The sequence below is a fragment of the Hetaerina americana genome, unplaced genomic scaffold (genome assembly GCF_022747635.1).
Source record: "Hetaerina americana unplaced genomic scaffold, ioHetAmer1.1.p SCAF_24, whole genome shotgun sequence".
NCBI lineage: Eukaryota > Metazoa > Arthropoda > Insecta > Odonata > Calopterygidae > Hetaerina > Hetaerina americana.
This window is the reverse complement of record NW_027286808.1, coordinates 7,687,115-7,709,311: the sequence shown is the minus strand read 5'-3', so window position 1 is coordinate 7,709,311 and position 22,197 is coordinate 7,687,115. Positions and strand designations below refer to the sequence as shown.

The 22,197-nt window shown below is 35.6% G+C and overlaps 1 protein-coding gene across 2 annotated transcripts in view; it reads right to left on the bottom strand.

The window, feature by feature from the left end:
* Positions 1-1,827: 1,827 nt before the first annotated feature.
* Pat1 (Protein interacting with APP tail-1) overlaps positions 1,828-22,197 on the bottom strand; it is a 29,177-nt gene continuing 8,807 nt past the window's right edge. The window contains exons 7-11 of one of the 2 annotated variants that reach the window (XM_071586655.1): positions 16,587-16,711; positions 16,277-16,410; positions 13,619-13,761; positions 10,616-10,781; positions 1,828-4,682 (exon numbers count right to left, since the gene is read on the bottom strand). In XM_071586655.1, the coding sequence (XP_071442756.1) occupies positions 4,399-4,682; positions 10,616-10,781; positions 13,619-13,761; positions 16,277-16,410; positions 16,587-16,711 (852 nt within the window). In that variant the 3' untranslated portion in view covers positions 1,828-4,398. The remainder of the gene's footprint in view (positions 4,683-10,615; positions 10,782-13,618; positions 13,762-16,276; positions 16,411-16,586; positions 16,712-22,197) is intronic. The other variant, XM_071586656.1, reaches the window with a different exon arrangement.

Here is a 22,197-nt window from a genome sequence, read left to right as displayed (position 1 = left end):
AAACTGTACTGTCTTCCTATTCTCACACAATCCAACACTGAAAACAAAATTTAAAACAAATAACTTGGAAAATACTTGATCAATCTCCATATTTGGCTCTTAATTAATTAAAAATACTCAGTCACCAAGTAATGTAGATGAATCAATAAACAACAGAGGTGAAGAATTTGATGATTACAATAATGTAACATATAAATAACATTAGGATTAATAATGAAAAAGTCACAATATTATCTGCTACTGATAGAAAGAGAAAAAAGTCATTGATCGCGACACAAAATAGCCATATATTTATTCTTTGATTTTTGCAGTATTTATATGACAAATCTCATTACATCCTCGTGATTATGGATACCTATCCCTTGAAAATACATCTGTACTTAGGACTTACATTTGACTAGGGTAAAACTTGATATATTTAAAAAAAAAAAGCAAATTAGATTTTTAGACAGAAGGAAACATGATACACCACTGAATTATTTTACAAAATATTCTCATTAGGAAGTGGAAAACCCAGAATAAACAAAAATATACGGTGGTAGCAAAAATTATTAGAATTTCTGTGAATATATCAAATTTGAATATCATCAACTTAAGATGATATATCTCTCTATAGTGGGTCATGGTAGTCCAGGGTGTAGAGCGTTAGACTACTAATCAGAGGGTCCCGAATTCAATTCCCTGGCAAGGCACTCTAGGCACCTGCTGCTCCACCCAAGCTATGTGACTTTTCGGGTACCAGATCTTCCTGGGAAACCATAACCGGCACAGGGAAAGGCACTGGCCCCCCTAACCTGATGAGTGAATTTCACACGCTATAAAGAGCTTAGTACTGGGTGAACTCTACCATCACCTACCAAAACGACCTTCCGGTTGATTACTGTGTTTATGGTTTTTTATCTCTCTATATTTTAAAATATGAAACTTCTTACCATCCCTAGCTCCCCAACTAAGCGAAGACTTGGTGATGACATACTTTGCGAGTCCACATAAATGAAAATTACACTTTCATTCCATTTAAAGAAGTCACATCTTTTCAGTCAATAATTTAGGTGACTTACAGAAGATGCTGAGGTAGCATTTCAAATCTATAGCTCACTAAAAAATAAATGTGACCATTATTGTAAACCAATAAATAAATAATTCTAGGATATACCGGAATGTTTAAAAAGAGTTTTCTTGCTGATGCTAAGGGTCTGGTGCGTGCTCCAAAAGTTCTCAGACTTATTTCATTTATTGCAAGTATGTAGTTTTAGTGAACCATTGTTTAGCCAAAAAACTGATAGGTAATCTGTCATTTTTATGTTAACTGATAGTTTCCAGTAAACTCTTTTGTGCAACATGTTTTGGTGATTTTTTTCAAAAGAGACCAACAAATCAATGTGGAGTTTTGAATGGTATTATGGAAGTTGTCCACAGAACTTAATATCCACACTAAGAGACTGATGAAAAGCCATTTCAAGTGTCACAGTAGATGCAAAAGAATGTCATTATGATGTTGGACATATTTTGTTGTGATGGTGCCACTCCATATAAATATCAACCAGACTGACAAACTGTCCATCACTTTTATTACCTGAATGCATCAAAATGACTTGAAAATGTGTTATAAGAGTCCTATACTTTTGCATGAACTGGATACTGCAGCATGACAAAGAAAGTGTATTCGGATATGCTATCTAGTCAGTCCTGAACAAAAAATGAGATGACCTTCCTCAGTCTTCCCCAACCTTCTTACTATCCCAATATAGCCACAGCAGACACTAATTTGTTCCCAAAAGTAAAATATACCCTGAAAGGAAAAGGAATCGACTTGAAACATCAGAGAAAAGAAGAATTGTTTCAATGGACACAGACTACACACCAACACATTTCTAAACCTCACCTAATACGACAAAACCAGACACCCTACACCACAATTATCCCTTCTTCATTTCTGCATACCTTATAAAAAGCAGAAATGTCAATAGGTGCTCAGGTAGTCAAAATTCCTTTGGGAGAAATATATCAACAAAAGAGAAAGGTGTTGATGGCATTAAGATTTTAAAAAATCCATATCATATGATGAAAAAACATTTAAAATATGTCCTAAAACTTTCTGAACAGACCTCGCATGTAATAAAACAAAGACACATTGATTAAGTAATGAATTAATTTCCATACCTAAGAATTTTATTCCACAGTATTCTTAAAAATTCCAATGAACATAATTAAAACAATCATTTGAAAAATGACTATGAGCGGATTATTAACTTATAAAAATAAGCTTTGAGGATAAATGCCCATAGATAAAAATTATGAAACAATTTTTAAATTACAAAATGGCTGAAAACTCCCATCATTCCTTATCACCACCACATCTTGTTTTTCAGTGCGTGAACAAGGAATGAAAGAAAGGATCACTTTGTCAATCCATTAGTCACTACTTGATGGCAAGGAGTGAAGCACTTTAAAATACAGAAACATCAACTTTTGTGGGCCACTATGAGCAAGTACTTTGATTTTAGCTCACACATTATGTTAAAATCATGGTTTTTCTATCTTAAAACTTCAAAAACTGTTTCCACCGACTAGCAAATCATCAAAGATCATATGCTCTGATGTGTTCCAAGCATCTTAACTAGAGCTGATGAAAGAACTTCACGGACTAAAAATTCATTTTGTAACTCAATAAACAATAATTTGGGTTTTCAAATGCAATATAGAAAAAGTACAAAAACATATATACACAGAAACTTACACATTTTTAAATACAGAAAACTATACAGTTTTAAGTCTTGGTTCAGCCACATAAAAAATACCCCAATAATATTCTTTCTAAGCAGTGCTGGCATTTTATACAACTGAAAAACAAGCACATGCTCATTAGAAAATACTGAAAACTGTAACTCAGATAAAGACTATATGCATGCCATTATCAGAATGGCATATCATCAAACTTATTGAAAATTGTGGAACATCAGTCAAGCCTGAAAGTAAAAAAGCAATACAAACATCTGGAATGGAACAGTACTCATTATAACTCCCTAAGAGCAGAGCAACACTTGTCTTATTCTTGTTCAACTATGTATAAATATTTCTTGATTTAACTACTCTCAATACAAAATCTTTTATAAAAGCTTAATGTTTAAGGAATTAAATTGGTTAAGCTGTCTTTGGAAACACTTGTATACATGGACAAATGTAAGTATGCATTAAAAGAAACCAATTTAAAAGTGCAAAGATCATTTATCTTGGCTTTGTTCCTGTGAAGCCCCTGAAAGCACTAGGCCAGACGTCAATGGATCTGGGTGCCCATCCCAGTTAGGGCAAATGATTTTTACCCTTTGAAATTGGTGAATTTTAATGCATTCTAGCAGATGACTCCATTAAAGTTACTGTCGTGGCATCTCCTCCAGTTCTTTGTGAGTATGTAGTAACATCATAAAGATACATGTCATTAGGTTAATTAAAATGCATCGGTGGTTTAATCTGTTCATGATAACTTATCTATGTTAATGTCCAGTGAAATTTTAATTATATGAAAAACAATTATATTTCAATAAAATAAATCCTTAAACAAATCAACATGCTATGACTTTGAAAGAGAATTATTGTCCAAAATTCGGTTTTCCCATTGCTGTACATGAAGAAATAAAATTTTAGTAGGAACAGCTTATTACAATAAACTTGAAATAAGATAATTGGACCCTTCTTACCAAGGGTCTCAGATGAAGGAAATAAAAAATGAATGGCAGTAAACAAAAATGCAGTACCTTACAGTACCTGTAGCATGCCCTTTTTCAACATTCACCCATCAATCATTCACTCAAACTATATTATTTAATCTATGACTATCACTGTAAATCACAAGCAAAGATGGATGAACTAAATACTTGAAACCTTTGCTTGGCATGAAAGTCACAAGCATGCGCATGATAATGTAAAACTAAATACATGAATTATCAGATCTCCATTATAGATACATCAACATTAACAAAAGCACAAATTATAATACATGTTTAAAGTCAATCCATTATGGCTTTATACAAAATTACATGAGCTCTCAAAACCCCTCTCACTGAAACTCAACACCTATAATCACTTCCTACCTGTAGAATGTGCTTTGCAGTAAAAATGTCAAATATATTCACCATCCAAGCAAATCAAAAAAGAAATGCTGTTTCAAGGAATCACCATTAGAATCTTTGGGCTCAGATCAAAGTTTTAACTGCTGAATTCAGTTTACCTTATGAAGAACCTTTCTTCCTTTTGTGATTCAAATCAGGGTTCTCATAAAAAAATCAAATATATCCATTTGTAAAATTTGCATTGGTTCGGTAAGGAGCTCAGAAGTGTTCTGAGGTTTATTGGACTTCCTCAAGAGGTTTATCACTTTTATCCTGGGCACCACATCAATCAAACAGCAGCAAATGGCTCTGGCTTTGGAGGTGCTGATGCTGTTGGCTCCACTGGGACTTCAAAGAATCGGGCAACAACTTCAGACACCGGCCTGGGCTGTTCTGTCGGATCAAGGGGAGGAACTTCTCGCCGCGCATTCAAATCACGCAGCATCTTCCAATGATTTAACACAAAGGAGTACTGCGCCACTTTCTCAACTTCTCCTAACTCAGTGTAGACATGTAATAAGCCTCGATAGTCATACTCCAGGCCTGAATAACTTTGGCCAAATAGTTTGTGTCCTGCAAGAAAGAGCAACACACTTAACATTTCATAATGGATTCTGAGAAATTCCAAAGAAACTGCGGGAGATACCGCAACAGTAACTTTTTAACGGAGTCATCCGCTAATGTGCATTTCAATGCAACAATTTCAGAGTATAAAAATCATTCGCCTTGACTGGGATTCGAACCCAGATCCCTCAATATCCGGTCGAGTGTTCGAATCCCAGTCAAGGCGAATGATTTTTACACTCTGAAATTGTTGCATTGAAATGCACATTGGCGGATGACTCCGTTAAAAAGTTACTGTTGCGGTATCTCCCACAGTTTCTTTGGAATTTGTCAAAGTGAAAACACCATAAGTGTTTAAAGTTGGCTTTAACCTCGTGGACTGTGGCGCCTCGCGCATGAATACGAATGCCTGTGACATTGTATGTACGGCATTTCGTCACAACATTTAGTTCCTTTAAAAGCCCCAAATTTTCAGAGTTTAAGATGACGCCTCAGTAGCTTAAGTGGCTAAAGCACTCGACCGGATATTGAGGGATCTGGGTTCGAATCCCAGTCAAGGCGAATGACTTTTACACTATGAAATTGTTGCATTGAAATGGATTCTGAGGTTTATTATTTTATATTTAAATTACAAAATCTCTAATTCATCCTTTATTTCATTTGGCTCAGGCACTTGTTGGATCGAAAAAAATTTACAGGAAAGATCTAACCCAGCGACTGTTGGTTGCCACACATATATGAAGACCATGACTGTTGGGCTTTGAAAATTAAATAACATTCCAGACTTCTTGCCAGCATTATTCAAATTTGAAGTCAAAGGATCGGTCAAAAACAATACAATATCAACAGGAGTGCCTTTTATTTTAACAATGAACTTTTGGACTGAATATGAATCAGGATATATCCTTGGGAATTTCACATTTCTAGTTATCATAAAATGAAGTGGGCCAACACAGACGAGTGATGCTAATGGATTTCCATGCTAAAATCTTTCTGCCATCAAAGGGTAACATAGGTGAGAATGTATCAACATAACATCTTTTCAAATTTCCTACATTTGCAAATAAAAAAACAATAATTTGAGAATTTAGTTATTTTGGGCAAAACAATTCAGAAATAGAGGATACCCGTTGAAGTGAAGACCTTGATCCTAATCCTCATTTGCTAAAATGCTAAATAAAAAAAGTGTAAAAATACAAATGTCTCTACTACAATGAATAAACACATTTTTTGAAACAATAAACTTATCTTATGTCATCAACATGAAACTTCAAAAATTAAGGAAATCAAAACCTTTCATACATGCATACTTCAGAACACTCTGGCGATTTAGATTATCTATTTTCTGAAAAGCTATTAACAATTTGCTTCAAGTGGTGTCACTAATTACTGTATGCTTTACAATTTTTTCCAAATCATCAGCCATATTTAACATAATGCCAAACTTCATAGAAAACAAAAAATCAGTGTTCACTCTTAAGCATCCCACAGATATAGACCACATTACATAACAGTAATTGCCCCTTTTTAAATTCAATGGCACATTTAAAAAGTTAAATACACAGGAACAATAAGAAATTGTCAAATGGGTCAAGAAGAGCAAGCCCCCCACCCCTACTTAATGACCTAGAGTAAACCTCCATCTCCCTCCTCCTATCAATCAACTTCCCTTAGGACATGAAGCTGAACATGAAACACTATCCCCAGGGAAGCACTTCCCTATTTCCCTCTCCTCTCCCGTCCCTGGTATGTGCCAAGTGTATTGAACGATTTTCTCTTCCCAACACTCCATAGATCTGAATCCCCTAAGTCTGGCGACCACCAACTACGACCCCTGCTCTTTAGATCCAGTTTCCTGCTGCTGATATGGTGCACCGAGATGACTGCAAAATCACCCAAGTGGTAAGCAAACTTTCCCCTTTGTGTAAACTGTTTTGAAAATTGTATTTTGCTATCCTATGCTACCCCTTCCCTTATTCCCCTTTCTTCCATTCAAGCCACATTCCCTCTCCCACTTTCCACCATATATTTCCCTCCCCTTCCTCCACTGTGAAAACATGTACATAAGAAGGAACTTGACTGCATTTTGTAAACAAGGATGATGTAGTACATTGAAACTGCCCATGTAACAAACCAATATCTAGTATAAAAGTGTAATCATTCGTTCATTATTATTTTCAAATTCCACCATATAATGCCTAAACCTACGCAATTTGCTCTCCACTGTTAATGAAGAAAAACAATGCTACTGTAATTGCTAATTAGTGCAAAACTCTATTATCAACAAGACTATCGAAAATAGCACTCAACAAATACTTACAATACCCAAAGCAATTCACTCGCTTACTTCTCTCTGTGGTATTAATATTAAATACAATATCATGTAAAACATACAACCCCATTTTAAGCACCACAATAAAGCAAAAAATCTAAATCATTGAAAAACTAATAATAATACTTAATTCACCCTAAACAGGTTCAGCAGTTAAAAGAAAAGTTATCCATTGTCACTTCTGGCACATGTCATGTTACAACCATTTCCATTGATACTGCATAACTAAATTCTCATCTATTAATAATGATAAATTGAATTGCCTTTAGAGTGAGAATTAAGAAATAAGGGAAAATAAAAATAGCCTGCAGAGCAGTGCACTTATTCACACAAGCTTGAGCAGCATACTACCTTGATCAAAAATTTCCCGGAATTTATTCAGAAAATTAAAAATACAAGTTTATTCATCTAAATCTATATTGTCCCCTTCAAAGTAATCCCCATCGACTGCAACACACTTATGCCAGCGCTTGATCCAATCCTCGAAACATTTTTTATATTCGGTTTTCGTTATGTCCATCAGTGCTTCCTGCGATTTTTCCATTACTTCCTCTCGGCTGCTAAAACGCGTTCCCCGTAATGGTTTTTTAACTCGATTGAACAGAAAGAAGTCACAGGGAGCCAAATCAGGTGAATTCGGTGGCTGTTGGATGGTATTTGTTGCATTTTTTGCCAAAAAATTACGAATAATGATAGCACTGTGCGACGGTGCGTTATCATGGTGCAAAATCCACGAGTTTTCTGCCCACATTTCTGGTCTCTTTCGGCGAATTGCTTCATGCAAACGTCTCATAACGCCCAAATAATACTCTTTGTTTACTGTCTGGCCTTCTGGCAAAAATTCATGATGCACTACACCGTTGTAATCCATGAAAACCGTCAGCATTGCCTTCTTTTTTGACTGAAAACGACGTGGTTTTTTTGGTCTCGGCTCATTTGGTGAACGCCATTCACTTGCCTGATGTCTGGATTGCGTGTCGTACTCATAAACCCACGTCTCGTCTCCAGTAATGATCCTTTTGATGAATGTGGGATCGGATTCAGCCTCGCAAATCATGTCTTTTGCGACGTCAACACGGTCTCTTTTTTGCATGAAATTGAGGTCTTTTGGCACCAACTTTGCTGCTACACGACGGAAACCCAAATCATTAACCACAATGTCTTGGGCGGATCCATAGGCAATGTTCAAGTCCTCCGCTATTTCTCTGATGGTTAATTTGCGGTTATTGACCAACATTTCTTTTACTTTATCAATTTTTTCACCGACTTTCGATGTCGATGGTCTGCCACTGCGTTCATCATCTTCGATTGACTCACGACCACTTCTGAACCGCTCGTGCCACTGGTAAACGACCATTTTTTTTAGAGAATCGTTGCCGAAACACTTTTCCAACATTTCCAACGTCCGTGCGCCACTAAATCCGTTTTTTACGCAAAATTTAATACAAGTTCGTTGTTGCAAATTTAAATCCATTTCTGAAATTGTAAAAAATCGCCAACACACACAGAGATAGATGTACTCTTGGCTACGTAACTTTTGCAAATGTCAAGTTATGACACTAAGATTTAAAGGGAATATCAACAACAGATGTACCAATTTAACAAAAAAAACAGAACTCAAATCGGAACAATGGGAGCGCCACACGGTGGTTATTCCGGGAACTTTTTGATCAAGGTAGTATGCTTTCAGGCAGGGAGAATACATAAATGATTCCAATTGTGTTCATGGCCCTATCAGATGTAAAATAGAGAATGAATTGGCAATGAATTTGTACGTTGATAATACATTCAACTCCTACTTATTTTAATCCATGCCCAGTAGTGCAATAGGCATGGGGATCAGTGTGAATTGCAACAAACATTGAGAGGAAGAGATATTTCTGGCCAAGTGAAGAGTGAAATGGTTTCCCAACTTGACACCTAAACCTGGAGATTCTAGATATACCAGCAAACATCAATGATCCACTTTCTCCCGGCAGACGAAGACTGTTGAATATGGTGAGAGAAGCAAAGAAGAATAAAAAGTAAAGTATCTGTGGATAAGAGGGGAAAAATTTACACAAAGGAATGAGAGGCATCCATTGCTCTCACTTATCTAGATGATATATCTCAGTTGTAATTCCCAAACAGGTTTTCAAAATCTACAGGCATACAAACTCAATGAAGCAAGGGGTTTAAGGGGGTATTTAGAAAGGCCATGCAAAGTCAGAGATGGCAAAACCGGTGAGTTTTTCAATTGCATATTTCCAGAGCATCACTTAAAGAAACACACTCCAAGTTTCAGCCACATTGGCAAATTACTCTGTGTATAGCATTTGTATTAGTCATGAAAGTTGAGTGATTTCCAAAAAATATACGAAAGCAGATTTCATGGGTTGATCAAACATTATTATATAAAGAAAATAGCCTCAGGAGAATGAATGATGAATCTGCACATTCAATTGGAATGGTTTATATAGTCACTAAGTTTTTACAGAGGCCATATGGGTACCGTGGATTATTGTGTGATTCGAACATCCTGGATGCCCTTTTGAGGTCTGCCGATGTCTTTCATAAAATCCATGATGTGGTAATGAATGCTAGAAGAGTGAAGGTGTGTGAGATTTTTAATACTGTAGGCATCTCAAGAGATTGGATTAATAATATTTTGCATCACATTTGGAGATGAGAAAGCTAACTGCATATGGGATTTGCAGGGAATTATCATCAATGACTTTTTGTAAAAGGGTTTACTGTTACAGGTATATACTATGCAGCCTTTCTAGACTATTAGAAAACCAAGCTGCAAGAAAAACCTTCATCATGGACATGGCCCATAAAAAAAGCCCTTTTCCATCAATGCACTGCATCAGCAGTTATGTCTCAAAATTGATGTAGTTCCAACCTGTTCCACATTCCCCCTATTCAACAGCTTTGACTCCCTCAGTCTACAACTTTTTCTCCAAAATAAAGAGATTGTAAATGGTAATGACAATTTTATTCAAACAAGGTGATTGTAGAAACAAATGCCTATTTTGTGGAATAGGAACTTATTATTTGTATAATTTACATTATTCGAAAAGCATCAACAACTGGAACAACTTTGGACAGAATGTATAAACTTAAGTAAAGATTATCATAGAAAAAAATGGTTTATCCCAAAAATGTTATTAGTTTTCATTTCTGCTTTTCAAACCACCCTTGTAATGGGGGAAGTTAGGTTGGGAGATAGTCCCTTTTGGTGTATCAATATATAATCATGATGGGACTTCACTAATTTTGAAATTTCTACTTAAGATAATACCAAATCCAGAAATGTAGTAAAAAATGTCCTTGAAAGGACCAGCTAAGGAATTGTGAATGTTTTGCTAATGATAATTATATATATTTCTCCTATTATATATATTTCAGTTCCCCTTTCCAGTTATTCCCATCTATTTTTCCTTAACTAAGTAAGAAAGAACAAATCTTGCACATCAATGAATAATTGGGAGACAATTCTCCATTACTTTAACAAATAAAATATTCATTATGACGATGGATAAATATTCCTCTTTATGCACTACTTTTTCCATTGGAATTGCTCTATCTATTCCAGTTTTAGATACATATGTATAAAAAAATGTCTTACCAATGGCAATTGATCTGTAGTATAACTCCTCAGCTTTCCTGTACTGCAGCATATGGTAATTATAAAGACTTGCTAGGTGACCGACTGAAAGAGCAACCTCATAGTCCTCTTTCCCCAAAAGCTGCTCTTTTATATCAATGGCTTTTAGGTGCATCTTTTCAGCTTCCTGATAAAAAATACAACAGAATGATCAACACTGCCATTCCAATGCAGTTGACATCTGCTTTACAATAACAATCCATTCCACAAGAACAATCATATTGTGAAAATTTATAAAAGAAAACAGAATCAGGGTATATCTGATTTGTTTTTTTGCTGCACGCATTTTATTGAGCCATATATTGGGGGCTCTAGGGCTAGGCCTCTATGGATTAAACAACATTATGGAAATTTTGTTTCACACGATGAATGGCAGGCAAGCTTGTTCCTGCAACTGCCATTCCCTCCATCTACCAATAATTTTCTCATTTTGAAACGAAATTCCTTTTTAAATATGCATAAATGAACATCAGACATCACATCAAATGATTTCAAACATTATGGTTTCCTGCAAAGAATGCTCATAAATTACTAAATTGCAATGAAGAACAATCTGCTGCATATTAAATAACCAATTTCCTATACATATGATTTTTACTCCTTCCATCTGAGGATTCCTATTCTCTTCCCAGCCGCAGAGAACCTGACAGCAAAAAAGAGGAAATTTGCAAAATGAAAAACTGTACGTAGGAACTTAAGTTCATCAACTTGTATCCATGGAGTCACTCCAACCGGGAAACTGAGAGAGCATTAAAGAAAGAAGTTATCATGCCAGAGGAAAGAATGGCGGTAGATTTTCTGTAAATCTAGTCCAACCGGCAAAATGCATCCATGTTTACTGCTCTCAATTTTTTCAGTATCTCTGTTGACTCTGCCCCCGGCTTGTCATGGAGGGACTGCCCAACCTTTCCCAAGTATAGTCTTCAATGAAAGCTAACTCTGAAATCGAAAGAAGAATTCCCTGACTGCTTTTCTCCCCATGCAGTGAGTTGACTGAATTCTCCTATGCTGCAGAATTATTTTGATGACCGAGGGGTTATTCATCTACTTTTCCCAAAATATTACGAGGGCAAATTGAAAAGTTCTCAGAATGGAATAGAAATAAACTTGAATTGAAATAAAAGGAGTACACTTACCTGATTGAAACTTTTTTTTATTTTTTAATGTAGTCTCCCAGTACACTAATGCACACAGTCCAGCAATGTTCTGATGTCTTGATCCCATCTCAAATATTAGATTCCTTCAGGCCTGCAAAATACCTGCCTACTTTGGCTTTTAGTTCTTTGTCTGAAGAGAATCTCCATCCACCAAGGTAAATTTTGAGCACGGGGAAGAGATGGAAATATGATTATGGCAAATCAGGTGAAAAAGGTGGATGCAGCAATGATTCGTATCTTAGTTCACGTATTTTAGCCATGGCAACAACACTTGTGGGTAGGCATGAACTGTCTTCATGAAAGATAACTTTCTTCCTTTCCAAACCTGGCCTTTTTTCATGTATTTTTTGCTGTAGTTGGTCCAGGTGGTTAACGTAATATTGTCCAGTAATTGTTTGAATAGCTGGAAGATAATCTATCATAGGATACCCTTTCGCATCCCAGAAAACTGAAGCCATCACCTTTCTGGCCAACCGTATTGCCTTTGCTTTCTTTGGTGGTGTTAAATCAAAATGTTTCTATTGCATTTATTGCTGTTTTTTTTCTTGGGTATAGTAGTGGACCCAATTGTCATCTGTGATCACAATATGTCACAGAAAATCTTGTTGGTTGCTGTTAAATTAGGTCAAACATTGTCCGGAAAAATCCATTATGATACACTTGTGATCCTGCATCAAGAGTCCCGGCACCGATCTGGCGGATAATTTTCTCATATCCAATTTTACAGCTAATTTCTGATATGCCTACTCAGATGACATCCCTACAGCTTCAGCAATTTCTCACACTTTCAGCTGGCGATCCTTGATAACCATTTTATGCACTTTTGCAATAATTTCTGGGATACTAGCACACTTTGGCCAACCACTACATAGATCATCATTAAGCTGCCCCAGCCAAACTCTTGACTAGTTTGTTCACTTGGCAACAATTGACAATGTCCCCCAGATTATTCTGAAAGTCGGCTTGGATTTCCTTTGCTTTCATACCTTTCTTTATGAAGTATTTAATCTCTGTTTGAATCTCAATTTTTTCTATCTTCACAAATTACTACACGGGAACAACAACAGGGATGCATCCGCACCACAGATGTCTTCCCAGAGCGCTGATACCTCACATGTTTACTCATAAAGGATTACCTATTACTGGGTGGAAAACTCATTACGCTGGAGCTAACATCTGGTGGTGATTCCAAGAACCTTCCAAACTACCCTTGTATTTAGAAATGTACATATTTTATTAAAATTGATGGTTTATAGGCAGCCATAATTTATGGTTCTTTCTCAACGCATACCACATTAATGTCTTTCATAGGCAGAATAACCACCTCATGACTTCTTTTACAGAAAAAATCAACATGGGATACACCAAGCTATGAACTTCAGCCAAAAGCAGCCAAGGTTTTACAACATTTAAACCTAGAACAAAATCACAATCTATATGGATGACACAAAAGCAAATGTTCAGCATGACCCTTAAAAATATTTGCAGAGTAGACTGCTTACTTGTAGCATGAACGTTTTCTTTGATATCTTCCTTTATATTATTGTACTTCTAAACAGTTTCGAGAAAGCATATATAGCGCGCAAAATGAGATTTCTTATTTCAAACATTTCACATCTAAACAAAAGAAGGCTACCAATGAATTCAATCTTAGGGAATGTGAACATAGTAAACAAAACTGCAATAAATATAGGCCAATATTGATATTGATGCCAATAACCACCATGACGTAATGTAAAATATGGTGATTTAACCATCTGGCTCAAGGTTCCATTCAGAATATACTACTTAGTTTCAGAAGAATTACCTGAAATTTTTTCATGCTTTGATAGAGGCGTCCTAAATTTCCATAGTGCTTTGCTGTTTGGACATTCATTTCACCAAATGCCAGTTTAGCCAGCTTGAGTGCTGATAAATGGAGCTCTTCAGCAGCAACTAAAAGTTCTTTCTCTAAAGAAGTAAAAAAATATGAATCAATGAACATTAGAGCTTGAATAAAAAACACAACAAATCATGAATCATGAAACCACAACAGAAAATTATGACAAAGTGATTGACCAAAAATAGATAAATTGAGTCACTTAATGAAATAACTTATGCTTGTATTTACATCTGTCTTGAAAAATATATCAATTAAACAGAAGTTCTCTTTCTTACGGAAAAACAGCCAATTACCTAAAAACATATTATTTAAGCCAAACGAAATACTTATTAAAATGAGCAAGGGCACAGATGGACACACTGATTTCATTTTTTTCTACAGAGTTTCAGATCAGTCAATGGCCATAGTATAAATATTTCTGAGAGGGCATGGCCAGGACAAAAGGCAATACAATTCTATCAGAGCTGAAAGTAGTAAAACTATTTACCATCCCGGGAGAGGATATTCTCACTGCTGCACCATAAGTTTTTACACTATGGTTAAAGTTCACTTTTCATTTTAAATAGCCGAAGTGTCTATTAAACTTGACTTCAATTTTGATTAGAACGTAAAGAGACATTATATTTAGTAGTGTATTCAATATGCTTCAAAGTATCCAACTGTACCCCAGGCCTACTACATTATCAAATATTTTGAAGATAATGGCAAATAGAAGGATATCAAAGGTTGGGTAAAGGACAAAGAACCGTGAAATACCCTGATAAATAAATGAAGGGTAATAATAAAAGATAAATTGATGTTCCATTATATTTTAGTTATGCAGTGCACTATTTATTAATAATTCTAAAAAAAGAGCTAAAATATAGTTTAGAATACCATCACCTTGTGATGGTATTTGGAGATATGATCCTTAAGGTATCTAACCATTCTACATTAACTGTGTGAAGGTGTCAATACTGTGCATTAATCAACATGCAGTGAATTCTATTATATAGAACTTATAGGAACATTACAAAAGTACTTAAAATGAATTGATAAAAAGAAATACAGGGTAATGAAATTTGCACTTTATTTTGGAATTGCCAAAATCTAAAAGCTAGGTAGGAGAGTGAAAACCTTTATTGATATTGATATCAAAGCAAACCAGTTAAATTCTAGAAAAAAACATGCTTAAAGGGACCATTTATGGGAAAAAGTGTTACATGCATGTTAAACTTTCTTGGATAGCCAAATATCTATGACAGAAAAAAAAATTAATTTTGTTAATTTTTGTTTATCATATATAGCATGATGTACTATGATTGTAATGTGCGACATGTGACTATGAATGCTTATAATAAGATTAGAGATTACCATTATTTCCAACAAACCTGTCTCGCGCAAAGAAAGATCCTGTTATCCCATGAACTCAGGCCAATGGACAGAAAACATGTATGGCATATATACTTCAAAACACAGACACAATAATGAGATAAGTGTGGAAAAAATAGATGAATTTCGCTATAAGTTACTTCTAAATAAGATAAATGATGAAACAAGCCTAAGGGTAATTTGAAATGCCTCATAAGGAGAAGATTTGATTGACAACAACTTGATCGACTGGCACACTTGCTTGCTAATACTAAAGAAGGTTGCAACTGAGTTTTTAGCTATTTCAGTGATTTTGAACCAGGAAAACAGAAGTCTCATCCATTCATCTAGTACGAGGTTAATGGACTCAATAGATGTAAAAACAAATTTGAGTGACAAGCACTGCTAAACACTAATAAACTTTAAAAACAAAATGCAGTGCATAAAGACTTTTAAAAAATGCAAGGGGAAAGAAACAAAACACTGTAACAGTTTAACTTTTGGTTCTATGATCACTCCTTATCCTATATTTTACAAAAGCACTTCGTAGCAAAATTAAACTGGCAATGAAAACTAAGGTTATGTATGCAGTACTATAGAAATGCTAACATCTCAGTGATCTCCATTTCCAAACCATCAACTGCTTCCTGTCTGAGTGCTCATGATGAATTCAATCAAGCTATCAGAAATCTTGAGGGGAAGGCACAATCCACAACATCTTGAATAATATTAAGGTAGGCTACCAATATGTATCTAGGTTAAGGGACCAGGCCATGGCTTGGAAATTCGTGTGTGTGTGTATATTTGAAAAAATCCATGCTAAAAAATATGCAACAAAATATAAGACTGGGGCTGGATACGGCTTGTACAAGACAGTGATATTATTTCCTTAAACATGATTGAAATGGCAAAGTTTTTTCTATAAGTCATATGATTACTTTTATGATTTTACAAGAATTTTAAGCTAAATTCAGTAAAAGTTATTAACTGGCTAATGCATAAATGCCTAGTATTAACCTATGAAAAATTTTATTCACTTGTGTTACCAGATTAAGCATGCATCCCAACTTACTGATAAATTTTCATCAGTTAAGTGTACTATATAAGGAAAATATTGGCATGCTTACTTTTCCTTACATAATATCATTATTTCTTCATTACTATACTTGAAAGTTCTGACTGAGAAGAGTATGGTCCACAGAGAAACGTTACTTCTGTAAACATGCAAAATACCTGCATCATTACCCATGCTGTCAATTGCAATTTCCTCGAGAATCAAAGCCTTGACCCTTTGTGATGATGCTAGAAGTAGGTGCTCCCTCGGAAGAATTTCCTTCATTATATTAATCGCTCGCTCTGCATGCTCTCTAAAATATAAGGATGCATTCAAAAATGTACAGTATTGCCTTAAAAGAATGTTTAAATGAATTTACATAAATAATACATTCCAGAAAAATCATTTCATAAGTTGTACTTTACGTGAAAATTTCCTGCTTAAACAAAGATGAAAAATAGTCACAAATAATAAAATTCATTGCAATACCTGGCTTCAAGAAATCTTCCCGAGCTGTATTCATGCACATAAAGTGCATATGCCAGGTCTTCATGGGCACTAGCAACATGAATATTCCACTTGCCAAACACAGACAACCTAATATTCAACGCCGTCTGAAATGAATAATATTTGAAAAACTGAGACTTTAATGTAACATAGTAGCAAAAACCATAAAATAATTTATATCTTTTCATACAGTCTTGTGTATGCCAAATTGACTGGAAATCTTTCACATTTATCTACCCTGTATCTATTTATATCCTTTACATTTTTTAATCAAAGAAGTAACTAAGGTAATTCTGCATTTTTACTTCAAAATTTACAACGTAGGATAATTATCTGAAAGTTTCTGTAATGCATACAGTACAAATAAAGCATAGCATGAAAAATCATACACAGTTTCCGAGTTTGGCAAACCATAATATGATAAAAATTATGTTTTCTATTAAGAAATATTTCCAAGAAGAATGCTAATTGAAGTAATTTCATTTTTTAATTTAATTTTGGCAATGGCCATGAAAAACAAGCATTTCACCGTAGCCTTTCATGGACTGAGTCTTTCACAGAGCAAAGCCCAATATTTTCACTTTGCTCTCCCGTGATTTAATGGGAACTGATCAGATTTGGTGAGATATTTGAAATGTTCCTGTTTCAACATACAAATACCACATTAAATGCCAACTGTTACCAAATATCTCTGCCATTTAAACATCTAATGCCATTATCTATAGGTAATAACACATTCAATGCTTCACTACCAATGAATATGATTTCTTCAAAGTCATTATGCATACACAGCTGATTAAGGAGAATTTTTTTCAAGTTATACATGTCTGGTTAAGGAGAAGTTTCATCGTATCACCAAGTTTCCTATACATATATTTCTTCTTAACCTTTAAGTTTCAATACTTTAGGATGATTGTATGAACTTTGTTAATGCACACGTACTGCACAAAATATTTCCCATGATGTCTTTAACCCTTAAAGTGCCACGGGTCGATATATCAGCTAGCAAAAAGTACTAGCATGAATTTTATAGTTGTGGAAAAAAATTTTGAAGTCACTTTTCTGGATATAACATTAATGCCTTTTATTGAGTTAAGAGATGGATTGATTGTTGGTTTTTTATCATTGGACACATTTCATAAAGGCTAAATTATTACAACACCATTAGTTCAAATATTAATTTGTAAAAAATAAATTATTGCTTTCGTGATGAAAATTTATATATTATTAGTCACATACACAAATACTACATTATTATTATTATTAGGCAATCTACCGGTTAAGGTAGGTTTTTGGATGGACACAGCTACTAAATAAAACATTTTGTGACTCTTAACAAAACACACAAATCCAGTATCCTCCTCTACATCAGGTCTCTCTTCATCTCCGAGTACTTCCTTTCTCCCTTCATCCCATCCAACATCCCTATCCTGTTCCTGCCCTTTCCTCGTTTGCCTAACATTCTCCCCTCTATTACAGTCTTTAAGATCCCACTGCCGATTAATACGCCCTTCATCCATTTTTCTGCCTCCATTGGATTTTTTCCCAACAAACCCCTCTCTTCGCCCACCATACCAAGTACTTCTTCATTTGTTTTCCTTTTGGTCCATTTCACCTTCTACATTCTTCTCCACACCCACATTTCAAAAGACTCCAATCTACATGTATCCTCCCGCTTCAATGACCACGTTTCTGCACCATGCATAGCTATGTTCCTTATCAAAGTTTTTCTGAGTCTTTTCTTAATATCCTAACTCAAAGTCCCTGCCATCAACTCCCTCCTCCTTGTGAAATCCTATTTGCCTAGTCAATTCTTCTCCTTATGTCTCTACTACTTTGATCGTGTTGGTCCAAAACACTCCCGAGATACGTGAACTGTTCTACCTGCTCTAGTTTTTGCCCTACTATTTTAATGTTTAGCTTGGAAGCTATATAAAAAAATCACAACAAAATTGTGAACATTTAGTGAATTAAAGAACTTTAGCTAGGCCCCTAAACACAGTCATTTTCTAATTTCTGATTTTCTTTCAAACTCCCACCACTGGACTACTTGTCTACCACCTACGTTGAACCACACAAATCCCTTGCACACCTTTCTCACATTTTACATGCATGTATACAGTTGTACAGACAGAACTCTTCTGACCATGTTTTCCACTGCAAACAATGATATTTTTTCTTTCCTGCCTGAAAGTTGGTGAGTCTAACTTTTAAACAAGTAATTGAATGCCCTTCACAAGTAATTACATCATTCTGTTCTCCGAAGCCATTCAGACTTCAGACTCTATGGCCAATGATGTGACTTGAAGTCTAGTCATTTGTTTAGTGGCACTAATGCCTACGTAGATTATGTATGAATTGAGAAATCACACAAAAAACAATTTTATTTCAAAACTTTATCATATGCCTTTCATATAAGTAAGTATATACCATTATGTCATAGGTGCCACCATTGCCACCCATATGCTTATTGTACAGCTCTGCTATTTGTGGTCTCACCATTTCTCTAGTTTTGCAGCTGTCTATTCTTTCTTAGAGACACATTTTGTGCAGGTGTTCTTTGGGAAAGGAGCAGCACATGATCCTTCTGTGATTATTTTCATTCATCTTAAGATAAGAACTTCATTACTTCTTTGATCTTTCTTTTCCCCTAAACTAAATTTTTCTTTCAATCTTTGGGGAATGATCTTTCTATTCAATCTTAATGTCCCTATCGAATATGTATGTCATTTGAAAATTTCACGTGCCAAGTCAACACTTGTGAATAAGTTGTCCATGACAACTTGGAATCCCTTCATGAGATAATTTTCTGCATCTTTAAGTTTTTTCACAACCACAAAACTTAGTCCATTTTCTTACAAGTCCCACCTATCACCTATAGTCTATGCTCCATGATAGCCATATGAAGCTAAACAGCTATTCATTACCAAATCACAAAGCATCCAGAATTTTATGCCCCATCAGTGGTGATATTTATTTGGCAGATATTGTAGCAGCTGAGAATGACTTTTAGTACCAACTAATGTTTCATCAATGCTAAGGTGATCATTGGGGGTGTAGTGATAGTGAAATAGACTACTGGAATGATAAAGCAAGAGGTTGAAATTCTTTACAAGGGTCACACTATTCATTGCAGCAGCAGTAGTAGTTTTAGGGAAAGTGACTCACAGCTGAAGTAATTTTTGCCATTAGGGGTGGGCAGAAAAGGATGAAGGGTGGAGAGAAACCTGGCATCTGCTTTAGCCTACTTTTTACAAAAGACACCAAGGGGTCCGCAGCTTAACCTCCCATCTAACAGCCAGCGAACTCACTCAAAGCACCTCAAGTAGGGATTCAGATACCACTAAAAAATATCAGCCCCCACTGGGATTGGAACCTGGGCTCTGTCGGTAGGAAGCCAGTACTTAAGCCACGACACTATCTTGATCCCCCCACTATTCATTGCCCGGCGGTAAAAGTTTGCAACTACCTGAGAGATAAAAATATTTCAAAAGGAGCAGAAAATGATTGCTAGATATCATTTTATTTAGGGAATGGCGTGAGCATTATCTGCCCAATATGAAAATAATTGCTGGCCTTTGAGTTACATCCATTTCTAATAAATTTGTAACTAATGCTTCCATTTCAATTACTGCCACAGCACGCCACTACCTCACTCTTGATCTTGGTGAAATGGTTTCATGGGCAGCAAGGAACTGTTCAGTATATCTGTTTGTTTTGATTAAAAATATAAACCATAGAGTTTCAGAGAAAAACAAATTGAAGTAATCAGTAGGGTCAGCAATTGGTGCTTATGAATGCTTGGATTCTGTGATTACAGTGTAATCGAAGTTGGTGGTATAACAATGGCCACACTTTTTGTCGACAATGATAACTACAGTGGCTGCGTTGAATCAGTATCATCACTACAAATGTTATCTCCACCATTATCATCTATCAATCTTAGTTTTTTCCTCTTTATCACATGTTATTGTTATTGGAATAGGATATCACCTGGTATCTCCCACAAACACTCTCACCATCATCATCCTCTGAAAGATCATTGTCATCTGTTTCTGATGACAGATAATTTAGCAAATTTTCACCTATGTTTTTCTCGAGTATTTTTGGTTGCCACTTGAGAAATAAGAGTAATTTTCTATATATTCGTAATATTTTCAAGCCTGGATTTCATACACCCTACCGCTCACAAAGAAGGAACCTAACAGATGCCCTCGAACCAAACAAAAGATGTCACCTTTGCAAAAAATCTCAACATATGCCTTCTTATTCACACATTACAAGCTAAGTACTCGTAATCCCCTCCATCATTGAATTGCAGAAAGTGTCTTCCCATTTATTGAATTACTTGACCGCATACAATCTATTGGATGAACAGCAATATGGATCACAGTGTTTACAAAGAGAAATTTTTTACATAACATGTTTAACTTGCACATATAAAAAATCAGCCCAAATGGAGTTCCTTACCCAGCAGAAGTTCCACAAAGAATTTATTCACTCAGCTTTGACACAGATATGTTATCCCTCATGTAAGAGGCATGGACGCCAATATGGTATTAAGTATGCAGACCTATATGTCTAATTCCAGATACGTAAAGGCAATGAGTCCTGCTAGAATACTCTTTTGTGAATCATGAATTAGATTCAATATTTATGGAAAATGAAGCTCAGAAGAGCATAATGGGTCTTTTATAAATGTTATAATTGATTGTCAATCATTGATGGACCAGACATATATAACTAGTTGGATACCTACACTTTGCAATTCAACCATACACTAAAATAAATGGAAAAAGAAAAAAAGAATGATAATTTCTAGAGTATATCAATCTGGCAGGGAACCAGTATTAAGGTGCATGTATCTGCACGTGGAATCATAGGGAGGAAGAAGTCCACAGGGTTTACAATCAATTATATGAAATATTTGCAAGTGTTCCTGGAGGGAAACATTTGATAATTATGGAGGATTGGAACCAAAGTTGCAAGCAGAGGTAAAGATAGTAGTGGGGTGGGGAACTATAGTTTGGGAACAGGGTATGACTGCAGGGAGATATAAATCCTGTTCTGCCGGAGATAGGGTTTAACCATAAAGAACACTTAGTTTAAATAAGACACTATCTCAAGAGTTTCTTAGTGGAAGTCTTTCATAGTAAGTGAATGAAGACTAGCTTTTCAATTTACACTTAACTATATATTTTTTACAACCATGGTTTTGTTGCAATGCAACATCTTTCGGTGACATTATGGGGAATACAGAGTATATGCTGTGCAATAACCCCTGGAGAGGGGACAGAGGGAAATGGAGAGATAATCTGGGGGTGGGTAAGTGGAGGTGAAATGGGAGGGGTTGTGATGGGTGTGTCAATGGGTGGGAAATGGAAAGCATCTATGGGTGAATAGGTTGGGGAAGCTACTGGTGGAGGGATTAGAGTTCTGAGGTGGGTACTTAGACGGCTGTCTCAGTGGGTGGGAAATGGGAAGGATCTCAGGTGGAATAGGAAAGGTGCAGGAGGGGGGATCATGATGGAAATAAGTGGTTATTAAGGAATTGTTGGTGCTTGGATTTCAGGTGACCTAAAATCTCCAAATC